At 43.9% G+C, this 27,381-nt stretch overlaps 1 protein-coding gene across 3 annotated transcripts in view; it reads left to right on the top strand.

The window, feature by feature from the left end:
• Positions 1 to 27,381, top strand: part of LOC140191238 (cdc42-interacting protein 4 homolog) — a 195,277-nt gene that overhangs the window by 99,355 nt on the left and 68,541 nt on the right. For all 3 annotated transcript variants that reach the window (XM_072248443.1, XM_072248444.1, XM_072248445.1), the window contains exons 2-4: positions 17,888 to 18,003; positions 23,545 to 23,601; positions 26,494 to 26,641. In XM_072248443.1, the coding sequence (XP_072104544.1) occupies positions 17,888 to 18,003; positions 23,545 to 23,601; positions 26,494 to 26,641 (321 nt within the window). The remainder of the gene's footprint in view (positions 1 to 17,887; positions 18,004 to 23,544; positions 23,602 to 26,493; positions 26,642 to 27,381) is intronic.

Genomic DNA, 27,381 nt, shown 5'->3' with positions numbered 1-27,381 from the left:
CTGAGAGCCTTGATTTCAATGAATTCTGTCTTCCGAATTAGCTGAAATTTTATTCTGTTGTGTTGTTGCACGAGGTGAGGTGAACTGATCTGAGGCACGGACTAAGCCCAGGCTTCCCATGCTGATGATAGAATAGGCTTATAGTGAAAAGTTTCAAGCCTAAGTTGTTGTGGCTTGTTCTGTGCCTGATTTCTTTGGGAAGGTCTAACGTTAACCTTGATGTCCAGGATTAATCAACTGTCTGAATATTTTCTCCTGAGGCACTTGATGAATCATCAATGTCAGGATAGTAGGGTATTTGTTGAACAGTGATTTTTGGCTTCCAGGAGATGGGGGCAAGCTGAATTAGTTGGTGAAAACAAAGTTAATTTATTATAAAAAGTACTTATACACTCAATGGCTACTTTACTAGGTACAGGAGTGGAACCCGGTGTGATCTTCTGCTGTAGTAGCTCATCCGCTTCAAGGTTCAATGTGTTGTGCATCGAAAGATGCTCTGCTACACTCCACGATTGTACCATGGCTACCTTGAGTTCCAGCTGCCTTCCCGTCAGTTTGAACCAAAGTCACTTCGATCACATTTCTTCCCCATTCCGATGTTTTGGTCGGAACAACAATTGAACCTCTTGACCATGTCGGTGTATTTCTATGCATTCAGTTGCTGCATCGTGATTGGCTGATTAGATATTTGCATTAATGAGCAGGCGTATCCAATAAAGTGACCATAAGAGCATATAAGTCACCATATACTACCATAAGATTCAGTAGGAGGAGGAGATGGCAGTGCGTTGTGCGTGCGCAGCTCTCCGGTGAAAAATGATATCGTATCCGTTAAATAGGGGCCGTGGACAATTCTGATTTGATGGAGAATGGACGTGAAAGCACAGAGGAACATCTGGAGAAATTTCTGAAACGCCCGTCCGCTGCTGTCGTTACTGTGTTGTTGGGAATCTTTCGGAGGGTAGGCCTCTAAATCCCCGGCCTTGCCTGCTTTTGGTGACCAAGAAGGAGGTCGAATCGTTCGGCAGAGATGCTGCTCAGTACCTGGTGTCGGAGAGCTGATCAGAGCTCGAAGTTTTCGGATGACTCAGAGTCGGATTGTGATCGGCGTGGCAGGGAGAGTTTTTTCTCCTTCTCCCATCTGCATGAGATGTGGGGCATTTGAGAAATTTTGAACTTTACTGTGCTCATGGACTTCTTCATCAAGTTATTGTGTTGTGCACTGTTGTAACTATATGTCATAATTATGTGGTTTGTCAGTTTTTTCAGTCTTGGTCTGTCCTGTGTTTTGTGATATCACACCGGAGGAAATAATGTATCATTTCTTAATGCATGCATTACTAAATGACAATAAAAGGGGATTATGTGTTTTCATAATCTAAGATTCCTTTTCCTGAAGGTATTTACAGGAAAATAAAGAAATACAATAGAATTTATGAAATATGACATAAAATATAATGTGGAAAACTGTGAGGTCATCCACTGTTTAGTCAGTGCGGATTGGCACTAATGTCTCCTCCTCACTGACGGTCAACACAGGCAAGAGTGAGAGCTTAGCTCACTAATCTGCTCTCCCTACACTCATGACTGTGTGGGGTAGGCAGAGCGCAAACACCATCTGTAAATTCATCAATGATTATATTTGAATTGAATTGAATTGACTTCTTACATCCTTCACATACATGAGGAGTAAAAATCTTTACGTTATGTCTCCATCTAAATGTGCAATGTATTTATACTATTTATTATAAATAATAATTTATAATGATTTATAATAACTAGGACAGTCAGTGTAACATAGAGTACACTCAAATCAGTGCGAGTCGATCAGTCTGATGGCCTGGTGGAAGAAGCTGTCCTGGAGCCTGTTGGTTCTGGCTTTTATGTTGTGGTACCACTTCCCAGATGGTAGCAGCTGGAATAGGTTGTGGTTGGTAGAATCTCAGATGGGTGACATGGAGGCGTACGGGAGTGAAGTAGATTGGCTGGCTAAGTGGCATCACAACCTTGCAGTCTTATCAGTAAGACCAAAGAATTGATCTTGGACTTAAGGAAGAGGAAATTGGAAGCACATACATTGGCTCTCGTTGAGAGATCACAGTGGAAAGAGTGAACAGCTTTAAATTCCTGGGTGTCAACGTTAGTGAAGATCTATCCTGGGCCAAGTATATTGATACGATTATGAAGAAGGCACACCAGCAGCTTTATTTCATTAGGGGTTTGAGGATACTTGGTATGTCACCAAAGACTCCAGCAAAATTCCTATGGATGCGTGGTGGAGAGCTTTCCGACAGGTTGAATCGCTGTCTGGTGTAGAGGTGCCAATGCACAGGATCGGGAAAAGCTGCAGAGGTTTGTAAATTCGGCCAGCTTCATTGTGGGCACATGCCTCCATGTCATTAAGGATATCTTCACTAGGTGATGCCTCAAGAAGGTGGCATCCATCATTAAGGGATGCCCCCTCACCATTCACGAGAGGTCCTCTTGATGACCACTGTCAGTGAGCCTGAAACCCCACACTGAACATTTTACAAACTGCTTCTTCCTCTCTGCCGTTGGCTTTCTGATGTATCGTCATTTTTATGTACAGTATTTCATTCTACAGCTGCCATAAAACAACAAATTTCATGATAAATGTCAGTGATAATAATCCTGATTTTTTTTCTGATCAGTAGAGTATTAGATAAACTGTGAGAGATTGTGTAAACTTGATCTACAAAAACCAACATGCAGGTGTACCAAGCGATTATTAAGGTTAACAATGCGTTAGGCTTTGGTACAAGTGGATTTACGTAAGGAGGATTTTTGGAAATGTATAGCACCTTTGAGAGACCACATCTGATGTTTGGTATACTTTTGGTCTCATTGACTAAGGTAGGAATACTAACTATAGTTAGAGTTCAAAGACGATTCACCCAGTTGGTTATATGTTGGTTGCGTGATAGATTCCTTAGACTGGAGCTGTATTCCCTAGAGTTCACCACTGATCAGATCAGGAATTCATGGAGTGAACGTGCTCATTAAGACATTGTCCAACATGAACCTGAACAGAGACCTACAGCTCCTGTTGAATGGTTGGGGGAGTGATACTGAGTGTACTTCAATAGACCTAGATATAGTGGACATGGAGCGGATGTTTCCTATTGTGGATGAGTACTAGGACTAGAGGGCATAGCCACAGAATGTCCCTTTATAACAGAGATGAGGAAGAATTGCTTTAGCTGGATGGTGGTGAATCTGTGGAATTCATTGCCATCGATGGGCTGTGGAGGCCAAATCATAGGGTATGTTTAAGGCAGATTTGGTGGGTTTTGACTTGCAAGGGCATCAAACATCACAGGGAGAAAGCAGGAGACTGGGGTTGTGTGGGATAATAAATCAGCCATGATGAAATGGTGGAGCAGACTCACTCGATGGGCTGAATGGCCTAATTCTGCTCCTGTGTCTTATGATGTAATGCCTTCAAAGCCTTCATATAGGTTTATACAAAGCTCACAGTATGTATCATGGCCATCTTTTCACTTTCAGAGAGAGATGGTTGTCTTCATTGTTTTGTTTAATAGTGAACAGGTATTGCTTTTACTATCCTGCACCATGACTCTATAGTGTACTAATGATAGTGAAGGCTTGTCGTGCCTACTGCAGGGTAGGTATTTCCTTTAGGACCACTGGGCACAAAATAATGGATATCTTTTCACTCAGAGGATGGAGATGTGATGTTTGGGAATTCTCTCTCCTGTGGGGCTATGGCGACTTTGTCATTGAATTCATTCAAAATGCAGATCGATATATTGCTGGACATCAAGGAAATCAAGGGATGTGGGCACAATTTAGAAATATGGCAATAAGGTAGAAGGTCAGTCATGAACCTTCATGATGAGCAGGCTCCAAGGACCAGATAGCTAATTCTACACGTTGTACCCTTGTAATCAAACGTCCACAATCTGTCAGGCAGGCATTGTGCTTCCCATTAGGGATACAGTATTTGGTAAAAGACTCTGCTACGGAGCCTGTTGTCAAGAAAGCCTCATGTTTATTTATCATGTGTACATCAAAACAAGTGCGTCATTTTTATTAGCAAGCAGTGCAATCCAGGCTGCCCTGGAGCCAGGTTTCAATTCCCCACGCCCACAATGCTCAGCAGAACAACACAGGACATAACCAGTGACAAAACAAGCCCTGTTCCTTCCTTCCCACCCATGGCACGTACACACAGACCTCCCAAATCCGGTGTTAACCCTTCACTTCTGGCTCTTGTGTGGGGATGAGGATCAATGTTACCAGAATTCCTTCTGATCACAATCTGAATTGTGGTAATGAGCATCCTGATGGCTAATGGTACATTGAAATGGGCTGTGGGTTCATTTTTATGCCTACTTTGATAATTAGCATAAGTTTTTAAATGGTAAAAGATGGACGGGTGTTTGTGTTATAGGGGACTGAATGTCATATGCAAATCTCTGAAAGATTACATATTCTGAACAATTAGAAAGGCACATTACAAGAAGGTTTAAGTACAAGACCCTTTTCTCACTGGTTGCATCACTGTCTGGTATGGAGGGGCCTCTGCACAGGATCAGAAAAAGCTGCAGAGGATCCCAAACTCAGCCAGCCCCACCACAAGGACATCTTTTAAAAAAAACAATGCCGCAAGAAAGCAGCATCTATCATTAAGGGCCCTCACCACCCAGGACACGCTCTTCTTACTGTCATCAGAGAGGAGGTACAGGAGACTGAAGACACACACAACGTAGAAGCAGTTTCCTCCAGCGAAGCAGTTACAGCTTTTTCCATACACTATGTAACCCTTAATTATTTAATGCCGTTAAACTTTTCTTGAATGCAGAAGTATAGAGATCCTGCCTTACATTGACATTGCCGCCTCCTCTTAATACTACTGTTGGATCTGACTGTTTAATTCTAGGATTAGATTGTTTAATTATTATTTTCTTTGTAGTTTAAGAATTAATTACCTGCTTGTATTTTAAGTAGTCTTTATATGCATAACAGTTTAACATGCTTCCAGTGGCTGTAATTCTGGAAAGCTCAGGAAGCTGCCTTGTTCTAGATTAAGTGAATAAACATTTTTATCTATGGATTTGAATGGAACTTTCCTTATCTCTGCAGTATTAAAAGAATAGCTGTTTTGTGCCGGGCACCATCTTTAGTATTAGCTTTCCGTGTCTGTGTCCATTCAGTTTCCTTCTGTTCTATCAACTCTTAATAAAACGATTGTGAAGCAATGGGTTTTGTTCCTCATTCCTAACTTCTGGAAAAAAAAACTTGGATTAAAACACCAAAATCTAACACTACCATCAGGGAGGAGATACAGGAGCCTGAAGACACACACTCAATGTTTTCAGAACAGCTTCTTCCCCTCTGCCATCAGATTTCTGAGTGGACAAAGAACTGATGAACACTACCTCACTATTTTTGCTCACTTTTTTCACTACTTAATGTTTTAATATGTATTTCTTATTGTAATTTATAGTGTATTTATGTATTGCTGCTGCAAAACAACGAATTTCATGACATTTGTCAGTGATAGTAAATCTGATTTTGATCCTGAAGAGCCAGAGTTTCACTTGTTGGGAATGAGATGGGATCTCATTGAAACCTGCGCCGTTTGATACTGTAGATACGGAGCTGATGTTTCCCGGGGTGCTTGGAGCAATGGTTTGCCATTTTAGAAAAAGTCTGACCAATCAGGACAGAGGGGAGAGGAAATTTATTCAGCCAAAAAGGGTTGTAACTCTTTGGAATTCTATACCCTCACGCCTTCTCCCCAGAAAGGCACTTCTGCCTCAGTACTGCACTGGAAGTATAGTACTTCGTATGTAGCCCTTCGAAATAGGAGTTGAACCCACAATCTGGTGACGGGGCGAGAATGCTATCCAGTACACCACAGCTGACCCTCAAATCCAGAGTAATGTGTTCAAATGTCTCCGTGGCATTTAACTTCAGTTAGTGTTCTTTTGGGAGAAAAAAAGTCAGTAGCAGAAACCACAAAATTGTCACTTGATCATTACTATTAAATAAAAATGCAGTTCACTGCCGTGCTTTAGGGAAGGAAATCTGCCGTTCTTGCTCAGTGTGTGGCCTGAATGTGACTTCAGACCTGAAGCAATGACGTTGGCTCTTATCTAGCCTCTGAAGCTGCCTGGCAAGCCACACAGTTCTATAGTAACATGTACGGGCTTCTATTTCCTTTCCAGTCCTGATGAAGAATCTCAGCCTGAAATATTGACTGCTTATTCCTCTCCATAGACGTTGCCTGACTTGCTGAGTTCCTCCAGCAGTTTGTGTGTAGTACTCTTGTTTCCAGCATCTGCAGAATTTCTTCTGTTAATGATTTGCAGTTCTGTCATAAATGCTTTGTAAAAATGGGTGCAGCAGTCCTGCTGCTTTTAAGGAATGCAATGAAGTTCTACTTAAAACATTCATTGAGTGGTTTATTCTTGTAAGTACTTCTTGCTATGAATAAAGTTTATTTTTCTTTCTACTTTCACTTTCTACTTTGTTAAAGTAGAAAGTGAGTTACAGTGGTTGAAGGGAATAGTTTACCACTAATTTCTCAATGACAATTAGGAATAGGCAATAAATAATGGCCTTGGTAGCAATGTCTCTGTAACCAAAACTGAGTAAATGAAAAACAAGAATTCCATCCTCCTTCCCATTCTGTAAGGATTTAACCCATTCACCAGATTAATTCCTGGGTTGGCAGGACTTTCATATGATGAAAGACTGGATCGACTAGGCTTATATTTGTTGGAGTTTAGAAGGTTGAGGGGGGATCTTATTGAAACGTATAAAATCCTAAAGGGATTGGACAGGCTAAATGCAGGATGATTGTTCCCGATGTTGGGGAAGTCCAGAACGAGGGGTCACAGTTTGAGGATAAAGGGGAAGCCTTTTAGGACCGAGATTAGGAAAAACGTCTGTGGAATCCTCTGCCACAGGAAACAGTTGAGGCCAGTTCATTGGCTATATTTAAGATGGAGTTAGATATGGCCCTTGTGGCTAAAGGGATCAGGGGGTATGGAGGGAAGGCTGGTACAGGGTTCTGAGTTGGATGATCAGCTATGATCATACTGAATGGTGGTGCAGGCTCGAAGGGCCGAATGGCCTACTCCTGCACCTATTTTCTATGTTTCATGACCCCATTCTTCTCTCCCTGGGACTGGGACTGTACTGGAAGCCCTTTAATCCTGGATTATGAGATGTTTCACTGCATGGAGTTCCTCGTGCTTTCTATTCTGTGACTCCAGTGACAATTTCACTGCTTAAATTAAAACTGAGAATACTGGTCACACTCAGCAGGTCAAGGCCTGACCTGCCGGCTATTTCCAGCATTTTCTGCTTTTATTTCAGATGCCCAATTCACTGGTTAGCTTGATGTTTTTGCCAGCCGCCTGCTTCTTTGCGCAGATGTGTAAACTGTACCAGAAAGCTGGAGGAAGCAACCACTTCTAAAATTAGCACCAAGTCGCGTGTCTGCCCTCAAATGGTGGAAGATGCAGGTTGTTGTGTGGGTTTTGTGGCAGGTTCTGTAATTCATATCGATATGAGCCCCCCCCCCCGCCCCCCCCGTAGCATGCTGGGTTCAGAAAGGATAATAGAAAGACTCTGCACCAATTACAAACGTCAATGCCTTCAAGTCACTGTTTTAATCTAACAACCGCAGTAGTAAATTTGCATGCAGAAAACTTAGTGTGAGTTTAAAGGCTAACCCAACAAAGTTGAGTGAGGGACGGCGATCAACATCTCCTCCTCACTGACAGTCAAAAACCCTGCCTCAACTCGATGTGTGCTTAGTCCATTGCTCCACTCTCTCTACACCCATGACTGTGTGGCTAGGATCAGCTCAAACATCAATAAATTTGACAGTGTTGCAGCTATTGCTGGCAAAATTTCAGATGGCAACAGGATGCGTACAAGCGCGAGATAGATCAGCTTGTTGAGTAGTGTAACTGCAGCAACCTTGCACCTGACGTCTGTAAGACGATGGAATCAATTGCTGACTTCAGGAAAGGGAAGTCGAGGGAACACACGCCAAACCTCATGGAGGGATCAGAAGTGGAAAAGGTGAACAGTTTCAAGTTCCTCGGTGTTAACATCTTTGGGGATGTATCCTGGGCCCGCTATATTGATTCAATTACAGAAAAGACACGACAGCAGCTATATTTTATTAGGAGCTGGAGGAGAACTAGTATGTTGTTCGTCCATCATTGACGTCGATAAGGACCTTGACACCATTATGATGGTGTTGAGACTAGTGCGTAATTTGGATTTAAGTGAGGGAGAGTTGCGCAGCGTCAGCTTCACTCTCTCTTCCCAATTCCCATCTGGGTCCAGTGGCAAGACAGAGTCTAGACGGCTGGAGATGGGACTAGGCGCAGTGTATGACCAGGACGTCTTCTGTGTCTTGTCCTGCTCTACACGTTCCATAACGCTTGCAGAGACCGCCTTTTTGACCGTTGGATCTTCCATTGGTCTCGTCCACTCAATCCGCCGGAGTCTGTCTTCACATGCTGGGATAGACAACTCCCTATCTCACCGAGGGTTTGAGACCCGTCGGCTACCCTCACCTGGTTTAGCCGGCTTGTCAAAGCCGTTGCCTGGGGTGTGGCCGCTGTTGCATGCAAACAGCTGCGGGGAACCACAGGTGAGAGCTGAGTGCCAGGTGGGGACCAAAGGTGGACTAACCACCCTGAAAAGAACTAGTATGTCACCAAAGACACTCGTAGATTTCTATAGATGTACTGTGGAGAGTACTTTAACTGGTTGCATCACCGTCTGGTATGGAGGGGTGACTGCACGTGGCAAAACGCTGCAGAAAATAGAAACCTCAGCCAGCTCCATCATGAGCACTCACCTCCCGGGCATCGAGGACACCTTCAAAAGGTGATGCCATCATTAAGGACCCCCCCATCATCCAGGACATGCCCTCTTCTCATCAAGTAGGTGGTACAGGAGCCTGAAGACACACACTTAACATTTCAGGATCAGCTTCTTCCCCTCTGCCATCAGATTTTTGAATGGACAATGATCCCATAAACATTACCTCGGTATTTTTCCCCTTTCTCTTTGTAGTACAGTACTTATTAAATTTTCTTTTCTTATGTATACTTTTTGTAATTTACAGTTTTTATGTATTGCAACGCACTGCTGCGACAAAACAACAAATTTCATGATATATGCCGGTGATATTAAACCTGACTCGGATTCTGAACTTTAAGATCGAGGGGAGTTTTTACATACTCCGTTTTAATGTCACACTCAAGAAGAAGGTACCTCCAAGACTGCAGCATCCTGGTACAGTAGCATGGTGGTTAGCGCAATTGCTTTAAAGCGGGTTCAGTTCCCACCGTAATCTGTAAGGGGTTTATATGTTCTCCCCATGACTGTGTGGATTTCCCCTGGGTGCTCCAGTTTCCTCCCACATTTCAAAGGCGTACGTGTTAGGGTTAGTAAGTTGCAAGCATGCTACGTTGGCTGTGGAAGCGCAGTGTCACTTGCAATCTCAGAACAATCCTCATTGATTGGGCACGTGGCCAAGTGGTTAAGGCATTAGACTAGCGACCTGAAGGTCGTGAGTTCGAGCCCCAGCCGAGGCAACGTGTTGTGTCCTTGAGCAAGGCACTTAACTGCACATTGCTCTACAACGACACTGGTGCCAAGCTGTATGGGTCCTAATGCCCTTCCCTTGGACAACATCGGTGTCGTGGAGAGGGGAGACTTGCAGCATAGGCAACTGCTGGTCTTCCATACAACCTTGCCCAGGCCTGCGCCCTGGAGAGTGAAGACTTTCCAGGTGCAGATCCATGGTCTCGCAAGACTAACGGATGCCTCAGTGATTTGATTTGACGCAAACAACGCATTTCACTGTATGTCCGATGTTTCGATGTACATGTGACAAATAGAGCTAATCTTTTGTCGTGCATTCATTGTGCTGGGTGTCTGTTAGATCTTTGCGCTCAAGTCTCGAGAGTGGGTCTCGATCCTGCAACCTTGTGACAATATCTTGTTTGCTGATAAGTTGGTCATTAACTGCAGTGGAACACACACAAAATGCTGGAGGAACTCAGCAGGTCAGGTCACAGATACAGAGAGAGGAAAAGATAGTCAGTGTTTTGGGCAGAGTCACTTCATCAGTGGTGGGAGGGGAAGGAGTACAAGTGGCAGGTGATAGGTGAAGCCAGGTGAGGGGTGGGGGAGCATGCTGTGTGCCTTACTCTGGGTTTCCGGCATCTGCAGAATTGCCTGTGTTGAATCACTGAATGCAGTGCTATATGGATTGGAGCCCACCAGCTCTGCTCTACAAATTTCATTGATAAATCTCTTCCCCTCGTCTGCCTCTAATACTGTACAGGAGGCTTTCTTTTTTGTATCTGTGAGAACATGAACTGACATGAGGCGGTATTAATGAGTATTGGGATGAGCTGGTATTAGGGTGTCCTGAGATGGGGAATTCAAAGGTGCCATGGTAATAAGTGGGTGACTGCATGGGGAAGGAATGCTACATCGAGGTTCTTTCTTCTTCTGCCTATTATGAGTCCGAAGCTTGGTTTGGGATAGCTCAGCACTATTCAAACTGCTTAACTCGGAGTGAAAGGCAGACTTGGCATTCATGTTGTCTTCTTCAAAGCCATTCAAGGGCATGATAAAGCATTTTACAGTACTTTTCCAGTGAATTCAGTGCTGCAGTGTAGGAGGTACTGCAACAAGTCAGCAAGCTCCCACTAACAGCAATGAAGTAGTAAGCACTTTAACTGATCTTAAATGAAGAGCAATCTTATTTGTATTATTGTCACATGTACCAAGATGCAGTGAAAAGCCTCTTTTGCACACAGTTTATAGAGTATGCAGGACAACGCATAGTGTTTAAACCAGTGGTTCCCAAAGTGGGTGATAGCGCCCCCTGGGGGTGGTGGGAGTTTCTAAGTGGGCTGGTGAGGGGGGTGCACAGAGCAAGGAGGGGGTTGCAGGATTAATTTAAGAAATGAATGATTTATTATAGGCGTTTGATCCACCTCATCTCTTCTAACCCACCGTTCTCTTTGACTTTGCTCAAAACTAGTTATAGTTGTTGAAAAGCAATGTGACGTTTCTGAACTTGGCATATGGAAATCTGGACTCAAGAAATCATGTTATTTCTGGGCTCAGCCCTTGCATTATTGTGTTCACTACTGTAGTACAATCTTGGCTAGTGTGATTCCTATACTCAAATCACACAGTGACACAATCCCTATGGATTAGGGTATGGTATTCAATGGGGTAAAGTTCAGAATTTCCCCTTTTGTGTGGTCTTGACTGCATTTCTCTAGCACGTGGCTCAACTGAGATATCCCTACCCCACTTTTATGTACCTTCAGGCAGAAAGTCAAGTTTTGCCTGACCTATTATGATGTCATAACTATCCCCTTTATTGATTGCAGTGCTTGAGTTAGACGTAAATAATAAGCGATTGACCGTGATTGATAATCCATAACAAAAATGGCTGCGGCAGACCAGGTGAAAAAGAAGTACTGTGTTGAGTATCTGAAATGTGGATTCATACTAACACCAAGGAAACAACAGCAGCCAATCTATCTGTTATGTGAGTTTGTGTTTTTTTTTACCAAATGAGACAGTGAAACCATACAGACTCTTTGAACATTTGAAGAGAATACCCTCTGATAAAGCAAACAAGAACGTGACTTATTTTCATTCACTTTGTGAAAACTTTCAGATGGGGGAAACACTTCAGAACATGTTTTCCAGCACTTCACAACAAAACAGAGATGGTTTGCATGCTGCATACAACATTTCATTGCTCATTGCTACATCTGGAAAGTCTCATAAAATTGGAGAACTGATTCTGCCAGCAGTAAGGGAGGTTCTGAGTAGTTTTGCATAAATCACCAGACTAATGTTTAAAGTGATTCCTCAGCGACAACTCTGCTCAAAGACAAATAAATGAAATGTCAGAATGTGTAAGTCACAGTGTGCAACATACTTAGGACAACAGAATTTGCTCGGTGGTTGGATAAGTCAACTTTGCCCGTCAATAAACCTTTGCTTCTTGTTTATGTTTGCTTCATATAAGATGAAAGCATAATTCGTAATGCAAGGGGACTAGAAAAATATGCAAAGGAAGAAATCAAGATTTTGCTTTGTTGAGCAGTTTTTCAAAGAGAAGGACATTCTACTCACTAGCATTCTTGCTTGTGAACAGACATGGCACTATCAATGACGGTATACACTGTGGGGCTATTACTTTCTTGAAAGAAAACTGTACCTGATATAATTATCATTCACTGTGAAGTTTTCAGACAATATCTTGTAACAAAACCCCTAATTGATCGACTGCACAAATTATTAAATACTGTTACCTCCTCTGTAAATAGATACAAGTCCCATGCTCTCAATTCTCGACTATTTTGAGAACCTTGTATTGAGAATAATGAACAGTTTGCATGCTTGCTGTTGCACACAGAATTCAGGTGGCTCGCAAAAGGAAACTGCCCGAGACACTTCTATAAGCTTTTTGAAACTGTGATAGTCATAGTCATAGTCGTACGTTATTGATCCCGGGGGAAATTGGTTTTCGTTACAGTTGCACCATAAATAATAAATAGTAATAGAACCATAAATAGTTAAATAGTACTATGTAAATTATGCCAGTAAATTATGAAATAAGTCCAGGACCAGCCTATTGGCTCAGGGTGTCTGACCCTCCAAGGGAGGAGTTGTAAAGTTTGATGGCCACAGGCAGGAATGACTTCCTATGACGCTCTGTGCTGCATCTCGGTGGGATGAGTCTCTGGCTGAATGTACTCCTGTGCCCACCCAGTACATTATGTAGTGGATGGGAGACATTGTCCAAGATGGCATGCAACTTAGACAGCATCCTCTTTTCAGACACCACCGTCAGAGAGTCCAGTTCCATCCCCACAACACCACTGGCCTTACGAGTGAGTTTGTTGATTCTGTTGGTGTCTGCTACCCTCAGCCTGCTGCCCCAGCATACAACAGCAAACATGATAGCACTGGCCACCACAGACTCGTAGAACATCCTCAGCATCGTCTGGCAGATGTTAAAGGACCTCAGTCTCCTCAGGAAATAGAGACAGCTCTGACCCTTCTTGTAGACAGCCTCAGTGTTCTTTGACCAGTCCAGTTTATTGTCAATTCGTATCCCCAGGTATTTGTAATCCTCCACCATGTCCACACTGACCCCCTGGATGGAAACATGAGTCACTGGTACCTTAGCTGTCACCGGTATCTTACCGGTGACATGGGTTTAATTCCATTGCTTTTGTAAGGAATTTATACATTTCATGTGGGTTTCTTCTGGGTGCTCCAGTTTCATCCCACATTCCAAAGACCTGCAAGTTAGCAGGTTACTTGCTCACATGGGTGTAATTGGGTGACAAGGCTCACTGGGTCAGAAGTTCTGTATCTCTGTTTAAAAAGGCATAGCATTACACAATGCACTGAGCTAGATAAAACAAAAACAACGCAGAATGAAGAGTAAAGGCTACCGAATAATTGCAATGCAGATAAGCAAATGAAGTGCAAGATCATAACGAGGTAGATTGTGAGGCCAGGACTCCATCTTATTGCACTCTTGTTCTTGTTCTACTTTGAAACAATGTGATGGGAACTTTAATGTCCATCAGAGGCCTCATGGAGAGGATGATATCTCCAACATTGCTGCACTCCCTCAACCCTGCCCATAGTATTTGTCCTCACTGGATGATACTGCTGCTGGAGCTTGCCTGTGTTTTAAAGACCATAAGAGAGGAGGGCAGAGTTGGGCCATTTAGCCAATTGAATCTGCTCCACCATTCCATGTTCACTCCAAGTTCTTAATGCATGTAAATGTGAATTCCATATATATTTACACGTATTAGGCATTTAGTGTGGTTTGTTGGCATGACATGCAACAAAAAACAACATTCAGTAATTATAAAGAAAAAAGCATTATATAAAAAATAAAAAATGCAAACAACAGGAATTCTGCAGATGCTGGAAATTCAAGCAACACACATAAAAGTTGCTGGTGAACGCAGCAGGCCAGGCAGCATCTCTAGGAAGAGGTGCAGTCAACGTTTCAGGCCGAGACCCTTCGTCAGGACGAGCAGGCCAGGCAGCATCTCTAGGAAGAGGTGCAGTTGATGTTTCAGGCCCAGAGTCCTGACGAAGGGTCTCGGCCTGAAACGTCGACTGCACCTCTTCCTAGTGATGCTGCCTGGCCTGCTGCGTTCACCAGCAACTTTTATGTGTGTTGCTTATATAAAAAATAAAGTTGGCTTAATTTACGAATTTGGAATGAAATGTGCATAAATGCTAGAATGGTTGATCAGATTAACTTCCTGGGAGAAAGAAAATTTTAGATGGTGTGAAAGGATTTGTTTTAATTGCCCTATAGTGCTTTCCAGAAGTGAGCAAGTTGTCACAGTGTTGTTGCAAAGAGGAACCGAGTGATGGGATCCTTTAGTACATCAGATTTCAGAGAACGGTGGTACTTTGGCTTGCAGCAGAGGGTCAGGGAATCTCAGACACTTAGTTCCCTTTCTCCTTTTGTGTGGCTTTTGGAAACCTCTGCATATTAACAACCAAGTTGTTTGGCAGTGTGCAGCAGCATTGAGCTCGTGGGTGACTTTGAATTCCCCAGCAATGTAACTGAGGGGAGGAAAGTCCTCATTTGATTCTTCCCAGCACAAGTTAGGTAATGTAGGTACTTTTTTGTTCAGCTGATGGGGACGTTACTACCAAGGCTGAGGTTTATTGTGCGTCCGTAATTTTCTGCAAACTGAATAGGCAATTAGGAGTTCGTCACGTTGCTGCATGCCCATTTACATGTAGGCTAGCATGGGAAATGACAGGAAAAGACACCAGGAAAAGAAATGATTTTACACAGCAATCTAGTAGTCAGATGGTCACTAGCTCTAACTTTCAAATTTATTTAATTACTTGAGTTTAAATTGTGAAATTAAGGTTTGAATTTGTGTCTCTGGACACAAATCCAGTAATTTAACCATTACATTACCATACCGTAGGTAACTCTTGTGGATTGCAGTTGTCTACTGTAGATCCCAAGAGCAACTGACTGAAGCTGATAGAAATCTATAATAAAGCAGAAAATGCTCCGAATACGGGGTGGAGGGGGGAAGAAAAGCAGAGAGAAGAGGTGGAGGGAGGGAAGTAGAGAGAGAGAGAGAGAATGAGAAAGAATGAGGGAAGCAGAGGGAGAGAGGAAAGCAAAGTAAAGGAGGGAGGGAGCAAAATGGAGAAACAGGGATGGGTGTACAGAAACAAAAAAAAAACCAGTGAGGGAAGCAGAGAGAGAGGGATGTTGCGAATTAGTGGGGGAGAGAGGCAGAGAGACAGAGTTAATGCTTTGGTTAACTACAAATCCCTCCTGTAGTGAGCCAAGTGATGGAGCTCCTCTTAAATCTCTATCATCATATTTGTTAATGTGGAAACCAAGCAGGCAAATCACATTTTTTTGAGTTAAAGGTCAAGTTAACTGTGGTTTCTGAAAACACAACAGCACTTGAATAAATTAATTTAAATTTCATAACAGTGATTTCATTGCAGAACAACCGAATCTTATCCATAAGCTTTAGTGGCAGAGTGAACTGGCAGCAAACCATCCTCAGAACAGTATTGGTCTTTGCTTTTGCTTGTTTTTTTTTTGTACTCCAGCTCTGTGGTGGCACAGGGTCAAAGAGAGACACTGGAGTTGTTCCCAAGCCTTTGCCTGACAGCAGATTGTTCGTGCCAGCATTTCTTTTTGTTTTCTTGCTCTGTCCAATGTCCGGTCACTTGTTTTGTGCCCATAATATTGCTAGCTGTTTTTGCATGGTGCAGTATGTCTCACTGTGTGTGTGTGTTTGTGTGTCTGGTGCACACCCTATTCACATCTTTCACTCTCCTTTCTTAGCTGGTGTATGACTTCCTCTTCCTCTCCCCCACCATGCTACTCTCCCCTCATCCTTACTCCCTCTCACCCTCATCCTCTCACCCACACCCTTCCCCTTTCCCCTCCACATTCCCCACTTCCTCTGCACCCCTGTACCCTTCTCCCTCCCTCCCCCTCCCTCCCCTTCCCTGCCTCCTTCCTCCCTCCGTCTGTCTCTCTCCCTTTCTCGCTCGCGCTCTCGCTCTCTCTCTCTCTCTCTCTCTCTCTCTGTCTCTGTCTCTGTCTCTGTCTCGCTCTCTCTCTCTCTTTCTGTCTCTGTTCCAAGTATTTTAAGTGTATTCACAATGGATGAACTTGGCTGTAAAAGTTTATTGGCACACACTGAGGGTCCAGACAAAAACAATGCACTTTATTGAAGCAGCTGAAGTAAGCTGTTCCCAGATTGTAGGCAACAGGGAAAAGCTTTCGGGAAGATTTCTTGGTGGATGTTGCTTACTTTAAACGTTTGTCAATGACCAGGGAACACCGCATCTGCAAGCCATCCTATTGTGCAGTGTCGGGAATACTGCCCTGAACAATTCTAGGGAATGGGTTACAGACCTAACTCTTTGGTCCTTGTGGTTATGCTGGTGGTTTGATTCTGACCTTGAGTGCTGTCTGAATGCAGTTTACGCATTCTCTCCCATGAGGCATGCAACTAGAATTAGGCCATTTGGCCCATTGTGTCTCCTCCACCATTCGATCATGGCTGATTTATTTTCCCTTTCAGCAGCGTGTTTTTCACTCCCACATCCCAAAGATGTGTTGGCAGGTTAGTTGATGCCTGAATGTGGTGTTCCCTGGTTATTTACAACCCTTCGAACATTCACCAAGGAACCTTCCCAGAAGCTTTTCTCTGTTTGAGTAAGTAACTGGGAAACAATCACAGAGTGGTTGATGAATGTGTGTGAGGGGATCCGCTTCCAGTGCTACCACATTATAAGGAGAGGGTTAATGGACTGAAGGGAAGGCACTGTGGACACTGACAGGTTGGTTAGCCTCTTCTGTGGCAATGAATTCCACAGATTCTCCAGCCTCTGGCTAAAGAAATTCTTCTTCATCTCTATTCTAAAGGGACACTTTTCTATTCAGAGGCCCTTCCCTCAGGTCCTAGGCTCCATCCTCTGCTCCCACTCTATCTAGGCCTTTCAATATTTGGTAGGTTTCAATAAGATCCCTCCTCATTCTTCTTAGCTCCAGTGAGCCCAGAGCCATCAAACACTCCTCATATGATAACCTTTTCTTTCTCAGGATCATTCTTGTAGACCTCTTCTGGATCCTCTCTAATACCAGCACATCCTTTCTTAGATACGAGGCTCAAAATTGCTCATATTCCAAATATAGTATCTCAGATACCTTATAAAGCCTCAGCATTTCATCCTTGCTTTTATATTCTAGTCCTCTTGAAATGAGTGCTAACATTGCATTTGCCTCCCTTACTACAGACTCAACCTGCAAGTTCTAACCTTTAGGGATCCTGCATGAGTACTCCCAAGTGGCTTTGCACTTCTGATTTCTGAATTAGCTTTTTGTTTTGAAGACAATCTGTGCCTCTATCCTTTCTATTAAAGTGCATGACCCTACACTTCCCTACTTAAGTGTTCCATATGCCACTTCTTTGCCCATTATCCTGATTTTCCAAGCTCTTCTACGATGTCCCTGTTTGGATGTAGGGGTGGGGTTGGGGAGATACTGATTCTCTCAGGGCTGAAGATTCATAAGGCATTGGTGAGACTAATCTTGGAGTATGGTGAAAAGTATTGCCTGTGCAAGGTCCAGATATGGAGGCTTGAGGTCATCTGTCATTGGATATGTGCATTGGCCATTTGCTGCTACTTCTCATTGAGAAGTCACGATGGCTGGCTTCGCGCGTTTTCCACTTTATTTTTCTGACCTGTCTCCACTATCCTGACCATCTGCTTTTCTTTTGTCCAGGACCAGTTTGAGATCATAGAACGACAGACCCAGTGGGGGATCGAACTGGTGGAGAAGTATGTGAAGTTTGTGAAGGATCGCAGTGAAATCGAACAGAGTTACGCCAAGCAGCTGAGGTGAGTTGGAAGTCCCCTGAATGGTTGAAATTTTTAAAAAAATATTGAGGATATGAGTTGTGGAGTCTTTGAAAGTGAGTCTGTAGGTTGTAGAATCAGTCTATCATCAAAGATCTCCACCATCTGGATTGTACTATCTTCTCACAGCTAGAGAGAGAATTTTGAAGTCCCACATCACCTGGTTCAAGAACAACTATTTCCCTTCCATCACTAGGTTTTAAACCAACCTACACAGCCCTAATCGCTACCTGGGTAAAGCAACACTTTGATCACTGCACTATAATGGATCTGTGTTTTTCTTGGTGTTCTTTCTTGTACAACTTCGTATAATTTATGTTTTTCTTTTGAGTGTTGTGCTTCTGACGATGTGTGAAGCTGCAAGTTGATTTTTACTTGCACCTGTGCTTACATATACTTGTGCATGTGACAATAAACTCAACTTTGACTTTGAAGTCCACCTTCAGAGACCAGAGGGGCACAGGTTTCTGGCCCAGCTGAAGATCTCCCACACTACTGGTTTCTCAACACCTCCGTCCTTATTACCTGATTGAAATGCAAGTTGTTCTCTCTCTTCTACAGTGTTTCTTTAAGAAATAAGCAAGGGTGTTCAAAATGAATGTCTTGCACAACCAAAACTGCTCTCATCATCCCCAAATAACTTGAGTTTTGTGATTATTCTTAGGCGACTTTGTGAGTTGTCAGCTTGCCTGTCCCTCCAGAGAAGGGGTTCCCCACCTTTTTTAATGCCATGGGCAAACACCAGTAAGCAAGGGGTCCGTGGACCCCCAGGCTGGCACACCCAGCTCGAGAGTGATGGCTGAAAGTGTTCACTGGCAAGACGAATGGACGAGGATATCTATTTGTAAATTGTTTCTAGCATCAGTGACTGTTGTGAGTGGTGAGGTTACACTGCTGGCATAGAGATTAATGACACATTGCGTGGGTACTCTGAGCAGGTAGTTCAGGCTGTTTGGCAATTCAGACCTGCTCCTCCCCTCATTGTTCATGCAGATAACGCTGACCTGTCTCCTCCTCAGTTCTCCTGTGCTGCCCGAACACCTGTGCCCCATGCCGCGCCTACGTTCGTGCCCCCCATCGTCCCCACATCAGTGCCCTGCGCTGTCCCCACTTTGCCGGATTCCCTGAATTTCCAGAAAGCATTTAGATCCTGCTTCGTATTGACATGATGACTCAGCCGGTGTCTGAAGCGTGAAGGAGGAAGTGGATTTGGTGATATTCTGAGTTAATTTGCACACTTAGGAGGGCTCAAGCAGTTCCGGGAACTCTTCAAGGGCAGGGAAGTTAAGGGCTTGACTTAAAACTGAGGAGGTTGGATGTTGTGCAGAGATGTCAGTGAAAAGTAAATGGTCAGCTTTTCCCAGGAAGGCAGTGGGCTCGTCAATATCGGAATTCTGTATAGTTTTGGATCAGAAGTTTGTCTAGGCTGGATGGGAGCAATTGGAGCTCAGGATGGGCGGTGGGGGGGAAACGGCAGGTGGGAAGTGTAAGACTCTGGCCCCAAGAATGTGACTGGTTTTGATCCCCAACCCAATGTGTTGTTAGTAGCTATCACTGGGCTCCCCCCGCCCCCCCCCCCCACCGCCGTAGCCTGGATCCACTCCAATTGAAGGTCCCTGTCAGTCCACGTCATGACCCAGGGGTTGCCTGTGTGTGACATGTGCAGCAATCAACAGGAATTCTCAGTCCCAGAGGGATATTGAGGCTCAGTCATTGAAGGTAGTCCACAGCAAGATGGATATATTTCTCCTTACCCGAGGAATCAGGGGTCTGAAGGTGGTGTAAGAAAATGAGCAGGTCTTATTGAGTGGTACAGCAGGCTTGAGGGACCAAATTGTCTGATCTAGTTCCCATTTCTTACTGCAAACTTGAACAGGGGTGGGGAATAGTATGGGGTACAGTAACACAACATGCTTTAGGAATTGCTGAAGGGTCTCAGCCCGAAACGCCGGCTCTTTATTCCTCTCCAACGCCACCAGCTTCCCCATCCTGAGCTCCAGTTGCTTCCATCCGTCCCGGGCTGATCGCCAGATTTCCATCATCGGCAGAATTTTGTGCGCTTCTGTTGGAGGAACTGCCAGTGTTTTGGGTCGAATCCCTACGTTCAGGCATGCCGGCTTTGGAAGAGTTTTCCTCTCCTCTTCTGCAGTTCGGCGAGCTGCTCGCCAGCTCTTTAACTATATTCTTACAGACTTGCCATTGAATTCTTTCCCCTCTCTGTCTCCTACCAACAATGCTGCTTGGTGTGCTGAGTTTCTCCAGCAGATTGTTTGTGGTTCCAGATTCCAGCATCTGTAGTCCCTTGTGTCCCCAAGAAACTTTTCCTTAGTGCACGTGTACCTCCTGCTCCCATTAGAGTCCCCTGGACTGGTCCAACCATCCAGCCATTCAGTTAATTGGACATCTAAGGATGGTCATAGTTGCTGAGCTTGCCAGAAGCATCTGCATCCTGTTTGTCAGAAGTACATAGGGAACCAGGCTGAAATTGAAGGAACTGACTTCCCCGTCTGCATCACGGTTCCCTTTTCAAAACCATGGACAGTAAAGAAGACCGACGTTGATAGAAATCGAAAATTCACAACTTTTGCCAAACTTCCTTCATCCCATCCCAGACCAGGCCTGGTTACCTTGAGCAGTGAGTTTAGAAATTACTGAGCGCCTGGATATGTGCTAATGCCCAGACAAACCATGAATGTCATAGATTTAGTTTAAGGCCCAGAAAAATTTTGGTGGAATGAAAAAAGAGAGAGCACGTGCCCACACATACACAAAATAGCACCAATGGAAAAATGAGAGGTGGCAGTACTCCACTCAGCCCCACAAAGTGCAATGGTTCAATTACATCATGGCTGATCTAATTTTGGACTAAACCCCGCTCTCCTGCTTGTTCCTGTACTCTAACCCCACCCCTGTAGTGTAATACTCTGCCCTGGTTCTGACCATACGGAGTCTCTCTCCATGTGGCAAATTCCAAACACTTGGCTGCCTCACTGTTCTGGTCTCTTTCCATCTCTCTCTTTTTCTCAAGGATGTATGTGATGTCTCTCTTTCTCACTCCTTCCCAGTCACACAGACACCTGGAGCGCAGGAGAATTAGGGGAGATCTTGCAAAGGTATGCAAAATTATGAGTGGCTCAGAGAGGGTGACTGCAGGTAGGCTTTTTCCCTTAGGTTGAGTGAGACTTCAACTAGAGGTCATAGTTCAGGGTGAAAGGTGAAATATTTAAGGGGAACTTCTTAGAGTAGTGGTCGCCAACCTTTTTAAGCCAAATATCCCCTACCTCAGCCTTATTGAAAGGCAAGATCAACCTACTAAATCGTTTAGAGAAAAAAACAGCTCAGATTTTACTTCCAACTTGAGGTCTTTTATTTGGGCTAATTGTATTTGAATTACATAAAATGCTTTTGTTAAACTTTCAAATTAATTTAACCAAGAAAACACTGTAACTAGCATATCAAACAGGCCATAGCAGTCTTTCTTTAAGGATATTACAATACTTTATACCTTTTTAAGTAACTTCGACTTTGAAAAAGGACCACTCGGCAACTTCATGTCCAAAGGAACAACTTTATCTGGGACGGCAAAACCAATGCGGTGGCGGGGCTTATACACACATGCGCAGAAAAGACCGGAAGTAAAACCCCGCAACCCCAGAAACAACCGCTATTTACAAACAGCTTTCTGTACTGGGAGTATTGCTGTATTACCACTATCCTAATTGGTATTAACTTATCTTTATAATGCTCACATTACAACACTTTTCCCCCTTTAAATTCCAACATTCCCCAAAGGTAAAAGAACTGGGAAACAAAAAACAGTGGTGTCATTGGCTTGCATACCCCTGAAACTTAGTGTCTCAGTAACAGTTTACCAATACAAAACACCTGAAAAACGTGGCAGATTCAACATTCTGTCGAACAAAGGGAACTGCTCATTCGAATATTCAGTCTGTCAGGAGGTTTGCGAGGGCGCTGTGCTGCAATGGTTTGTTGACTTGCTGCCTGAGATAAAGAAACGAGGAGCGTGAGGAACTGTCAGATGATGCGTGACTACTGGATTTAGGGTTCCTGACAGATGTAATGGCTAAATTAAATGCACTTAACAACGAGCTCATGGGAAAAGATCGACACCTGCCCCACATGATAAGCACAGTAAATGCGTTTAAGGCCAAGCTCGGTGTTTGGATTTCAAATTTAAAGAACTGGAGGCTGACACACTTTCCCAACTTGGAGAAACTGTTATAGGCCATCAAGGAAAAAAAAAATGCTTTTCGCCCTGAGCAGTACTGTACTTACCTAGACAAACTGCCAATAGGGTTTGATCGGCGTTTTGGGGAGTTAAACGTCAAGAGAGAGATTGCTGCATTTATTTCAAACCCATTTCTGCCGATCGATATAGAACAGATAGCAGCCAAATTCCAACAAGTATTTGGTGAGCCAAGTGATTTTGAAATGGAAATAATTGATTTGCAAAATGACATCGAGCTTAAAGCAAGATCAAGGGACGGTGACTTTTGGGGGCCTGTCAGCAGGGAGAAGTTTCCTCACCTCACCACATGTGCACTAGAAGTCATTGCCTACTTCGGGTCAACTTATGTGTGAAATTGCACATTCACAGATGAAAATTATTAAATCTTAAGTACAGGAGCTGTCTTACTGTCAGACACCTCACAGACTGGCTGTCTGTAGTTATGAGCCAAATTTCAGGGAACTAGCGGAAAGTATTCAGCCCCAGTCATCACACTGAGTGCAACAGTCAATTTTTATTCATTTATTTTTCGTGTTGAAATAAAATTAAATAATGAAACTTAGAATTAAAGGTGTTGTAATGTGAGCATTATAAAGATAAGTTAATACCAATTAGGATAATGGTAATATAGCAATACTCCCGCTACGGAAAGCTGTTTGTAAACAGAGGTTGTTTCCGGCGTTGCAGGGTTTTACTTCCGGTCTTTTCTGTGCGTGTGTATAAGACCCTCCGCCGCATTGGCTTTGCCACTCCAGATAAAGTTGTTCCTTTGGACATGAAGTTGTCGAGTGGTCCTTTTTCAAAGTAGAAGTTATTACATACGACTCACATATGTGCTCTAGGGGTAAAATCTGCTTTTGCATCAAAAGGTTTATCAGGCATAATGTATTTGTGTATTTACTTTTTTTTTTTCGGGATCTACTGGGAAAGTCTGAAAGATTGACTGGTTGGTGACCACTATCTTAGAGGGTAGTGCGAATATGGAACGAGCTGCCAGCAGGAGTGGTAGATGCGGATTCAATATTTAGATGGGACAATGGGTAGGACCAGGTGGGAGGCCAGGTTGGACGACATGGACCAAAGTTCCTGTTTTTATGCTCAGTGACTATGGAAATATAACCTTTTGAATTGCTATTGTGGGCTATCAGGAGTCAGGGCACAAATGGTAAAATATTGATTTAAAAACCTGGCTCAGATTTGAGTTTCTTCCAATGATGGAGATGGGTTCACCTTCTGGGGGTGGGGCGGCTGACTATTTTGCTTTCTTTTCTCAGGACCTTGGTGAAGAAGTACAGCCCCAAACGAGCTATGAAAGAAGAACCCGAGCTGAAGTAAGTTAGAGTCAGTTTGTGAAATCTCCAGAGCTGGGCTCATTGGATGGCGAGTAGTCCCCCCGACCCCCACCATGGGAGGTGGGGTATTTGATGTCTCACGCTCCTGCCCTTTCCTGGTCATATTTCTCAGTGGGCTGGGGTTTGGAGTATTGGGAAAGGGGTTGTGAGTTCCACAGTGGAATCACCACTCCATCCAGATTAAAGATAAAAATTAGTTTTAATTTGCCACATGTACTGTACATCATCACATACAGCGAAATACATTGTTATGCATCAAATCAGTGACGATTGTGCTGTGCAGCCCATGTGTGTCGTCACACTTCTGGTGCCAATATAACACACTCACAGCTCACCAACGCTAACAATATATTTTTGGAATGTGGGAAGGTTAGGGTTCGTACCATTGGGTCACAGGAAGAACGTGAAAATTTCTTAATGGCGGGAATCAAATTCCGAGCTGGCGGTGCTGACCGCTATGTCACCATGCCATCCCTGTGCTGACAGCTCTTTCATTTCCTTAAGTTTTCCTCCCAGTCACATCCAAAGTTCCCATTAGGAGGTTTGAGTGAGTGTGTGCACATGCGCGTGTATGTGTAAATATATACATTACCAACGCATATAGCATTAGAGGAACTCAGAGGATCAGGCAGCATCTATGCAGGGAAGTACAGTCAACATTTTTGGTTGAGACTCTTCAACGGGACTGGAAAGAAGAAGAGGAGATAGCCAGTATAATGGAGTGGAGCAAGAGTTGGCGGGTGATGAGTAGACTCGAGTGGGGGGAGGGTGTGATAACCAGTTGAGGAAAGTGGCAGTGATTTAAGAACTGGGCAGTGTTAGGTGGATGGGTGATGAGCATCTTTCTTGGGAACTTGTCTCCATCGCCAGCCTGTTCCACACGGTTTCCAGCTCCGTTTTCAGGCCTCCCAGTTTGGACCCACCAAGGATCTCAGGTACCTGCGTTCATCACAGCCTCATTGGCAAAAAACTGAAGGTGGTAAAACCTGATAGGAGAGCAAGGCGGAGCACAGAATAAAGGAGGGGGTGGGGAGGGGAACCAGCGTGTGGAGAGGATGGGGTGGGGCAGGAAAGAAAGAGGCCGATGGGGTTGGGTGGATCAGGAGGAGAGAGGTCTGTCCCTTTTCCCCTGCAGATGCTGTCTGACCTGCTGATCACCTCCAGCACTTTGCCTGTTGCTCCACGCTCCAGCATCACCAATCTTTTGTTGCTTGTGTATGCAAACTTAGTTTTTTTTTGTGCGTGTGCATATTTTGTGTATGTATGTGTAAACAAGTATATACATAATTTGTGAATGTGTGTAAACAAGTATGTACGTGGTTTTGTCTGTGTAGAGCACATGAACATTAAATGCATAAACTGAAGAGATTATGCAGACGTTGAAAATCCAGAGCTACACACCCCACTGCTGAAGGAAGTCAGCAGATCAGGCGGCATCTGCGGAAAGAAATCATGGGTCGACATTTCGAGCTGAGAGCCTTCACCAGGACTGCATTCAATGCATGTGCATTTATGCTTATATGTATGTTGATTCTCGTATGTATGCACGCATGCAAGGGTGCATGTCCCAGTGTACATGTGCATGGATGTTTGTGTGTATGTCTGCAAGTGTAAATCCATAGATATCTGCAGATGTATGTACAAAAGTGAGGGTGTTAGGTTTGCTCATGCACGAACTGGTTCTTCAGGAAGTACCTGATAATCACAATATCTCCATGATGTCACTTCTGGGCCTGGAGCCAGGTCTTTCATTCTGTAGTTGTGCTTTGCCATCTAGCCCTCAGAGCAGTGATCGTCAGTGGCAATCAGAACAAACCCTGGTTGATGACAATGTAGCCACTTATCTCCCCTGACCTTCGGGACTGTGAAGTGGTTGAGTAAATCTGATGAATAGCAGTCTAGTGATTTGAAGTGTACGTGTTCCCACCATGTGCCTTCCCCAAGTACTTCTGTGGACTTAATTGGGCGGATTTTTTTTCCCTCTAAGTCCACTGATGGTCCATTATCTGCCCCCCGTCTGTCTCCCTTGATTGAGTGATTGTTGCCCTTTACAATAATTCTACGGCATCCATAAGACACAGGAGCAGAACTCAGTCTATCGAGTCTGCTCTACCACTGAATCGTGGCTGATTTATTTGTCCTCTCAGTCTCATTCTTCTGCCTTCTCCTCATAACCTTTAACACCCTTACTATCAACTTCTGCTTTAAATATAACCAATGACTTAACTTCCACAGCTGTCTGTGGCAGTGAATTCCACAGATTCAACACCCTCTGGCTAAAGAAACCCCTCCTTGTCTCTGTTCTAAAGTAACGTTCTTGTATTCTGAGGCTGTGTCCTCTGGTCCTAGACTCCCACTCTATAGAGAACATCCTGTCCACATACACTCTTTCTAGGCATTTCAATATTCGGTATGTTTCATGAGATCTAGTTGTATCTACCTTAAAAATGGAGGAAGGCTTTCTGGTTTACCCTGTCCATGAGCTCGGATAATTTTATCTGCTTCAGTCATGTGTCCTCTTACCTCCTTTGCTCCGGGGGAAAACAGATGCAGCCCCTGTAGTCTTTCTTCATAACTAAAACCCAGGGTGTAGAATTGAAAACGCAAGAGATTCTGCAGATGGTGGAAATTCAGAGTAACACACACACAATGCTGGAGGAACTCAGCGGGCCAGGCAGTATCTATGGAGGGGAATAAAGAGCTGGTGTTTTGTGCCGAGACCCTTCATCAGGACTGGAAAGGAAGGGGTTAGAATTGAAATCTCTGTGTAGAATTCTTGGAATAAGTAAATTCTGCATGGGTGACTGAAATTTCTCCTCCTGCTCAGGTTGTCTAATCTGACTGGTTGTAATGCCGTTTATCTCCTTGCAGGTTTTCCCAGTATGAGACCTTCATTAACATTCTCAATGAGCTGAACGACTACGCAGGGCAGCGGGAGGTTATTGCAGAGAATTTGATGCAGTACATCTTTGCTGAACTGATGAAGTACTTACACGAAAATAAGCAGGAACGCAAGACGGTACGGTGCAGTGTGATCCTGTTCATCCACTCCCTTTTCCTACCCTCCCTCCAAGTATCCATGCCATCTTTCCAATGGGTTACACATCCCTAGTACACCATAGACCTTTGCCAAATAATAGTAATTCTGGTTTCATATTTGGAATTTTACAGGGCCTACTCCACCAGGGTCAGCATGTGTATGTGGAACATGGAACACCACTGCACAGTACAGGCCCTATGGCCACGCTGTTTATTTATTTATTTAGCATAGAATAAGCCCTTCGAGCCACGCCACCCAGCAATCCTCCAATTCAATCCTAGCCTAATCGTGGGACAATTTACAATGACCAATTAACCTACCAAATGGTGAGTCTTTGGACTTTTGGGAGGAAACCAGAGCACCTGGAGGAAACTCAAGCAATCATAGAGAGAATGTACAAATTTCTTACAGGCAGCAGTCGAAGTGCTGTCCTTTTAACCTATTCAAGATCAATTTAACCCTTCCCTCCTACATTTTTCTATCATCCATGTGTCTAATCTAAAAGTCTCTTAAATGTCCTTAATGTATCTGCCTCTACTACCAATCCTGGTAGTGTGTTCCATGTACCCACCATTCTCAAAAACTTGTCCTTGGCAGTCCCTCCATCCCATACTTTCCTCCAATCACCTTAAAATAATGTGTCCTCATATTAGCCACATATGAAAGACAATGAGCCACATTAGAGATGGTAGATGAAAATAACAAGTGAAAGGATGACT

The sequence above is a fragment of the Mobula birostris genome, chromosome 32 (assembly GCF_030028105.1).
Source record: "Mobula birostris isolate sMobBir1 chromosome 32, sMobBir1.hap1, whole genome shotgun sequence".
Lineage (NCBI taxonomy): Eukaryota > Metazoa > Chordata > Chondrichthyes > Myliobatiformes > Myliobatidae > Mobula > Mobula birostris.
Note: the sequence above shows the minus strand (reverse complement) of the source record. Positions and strands in the feature narration are given on the sequence as shown.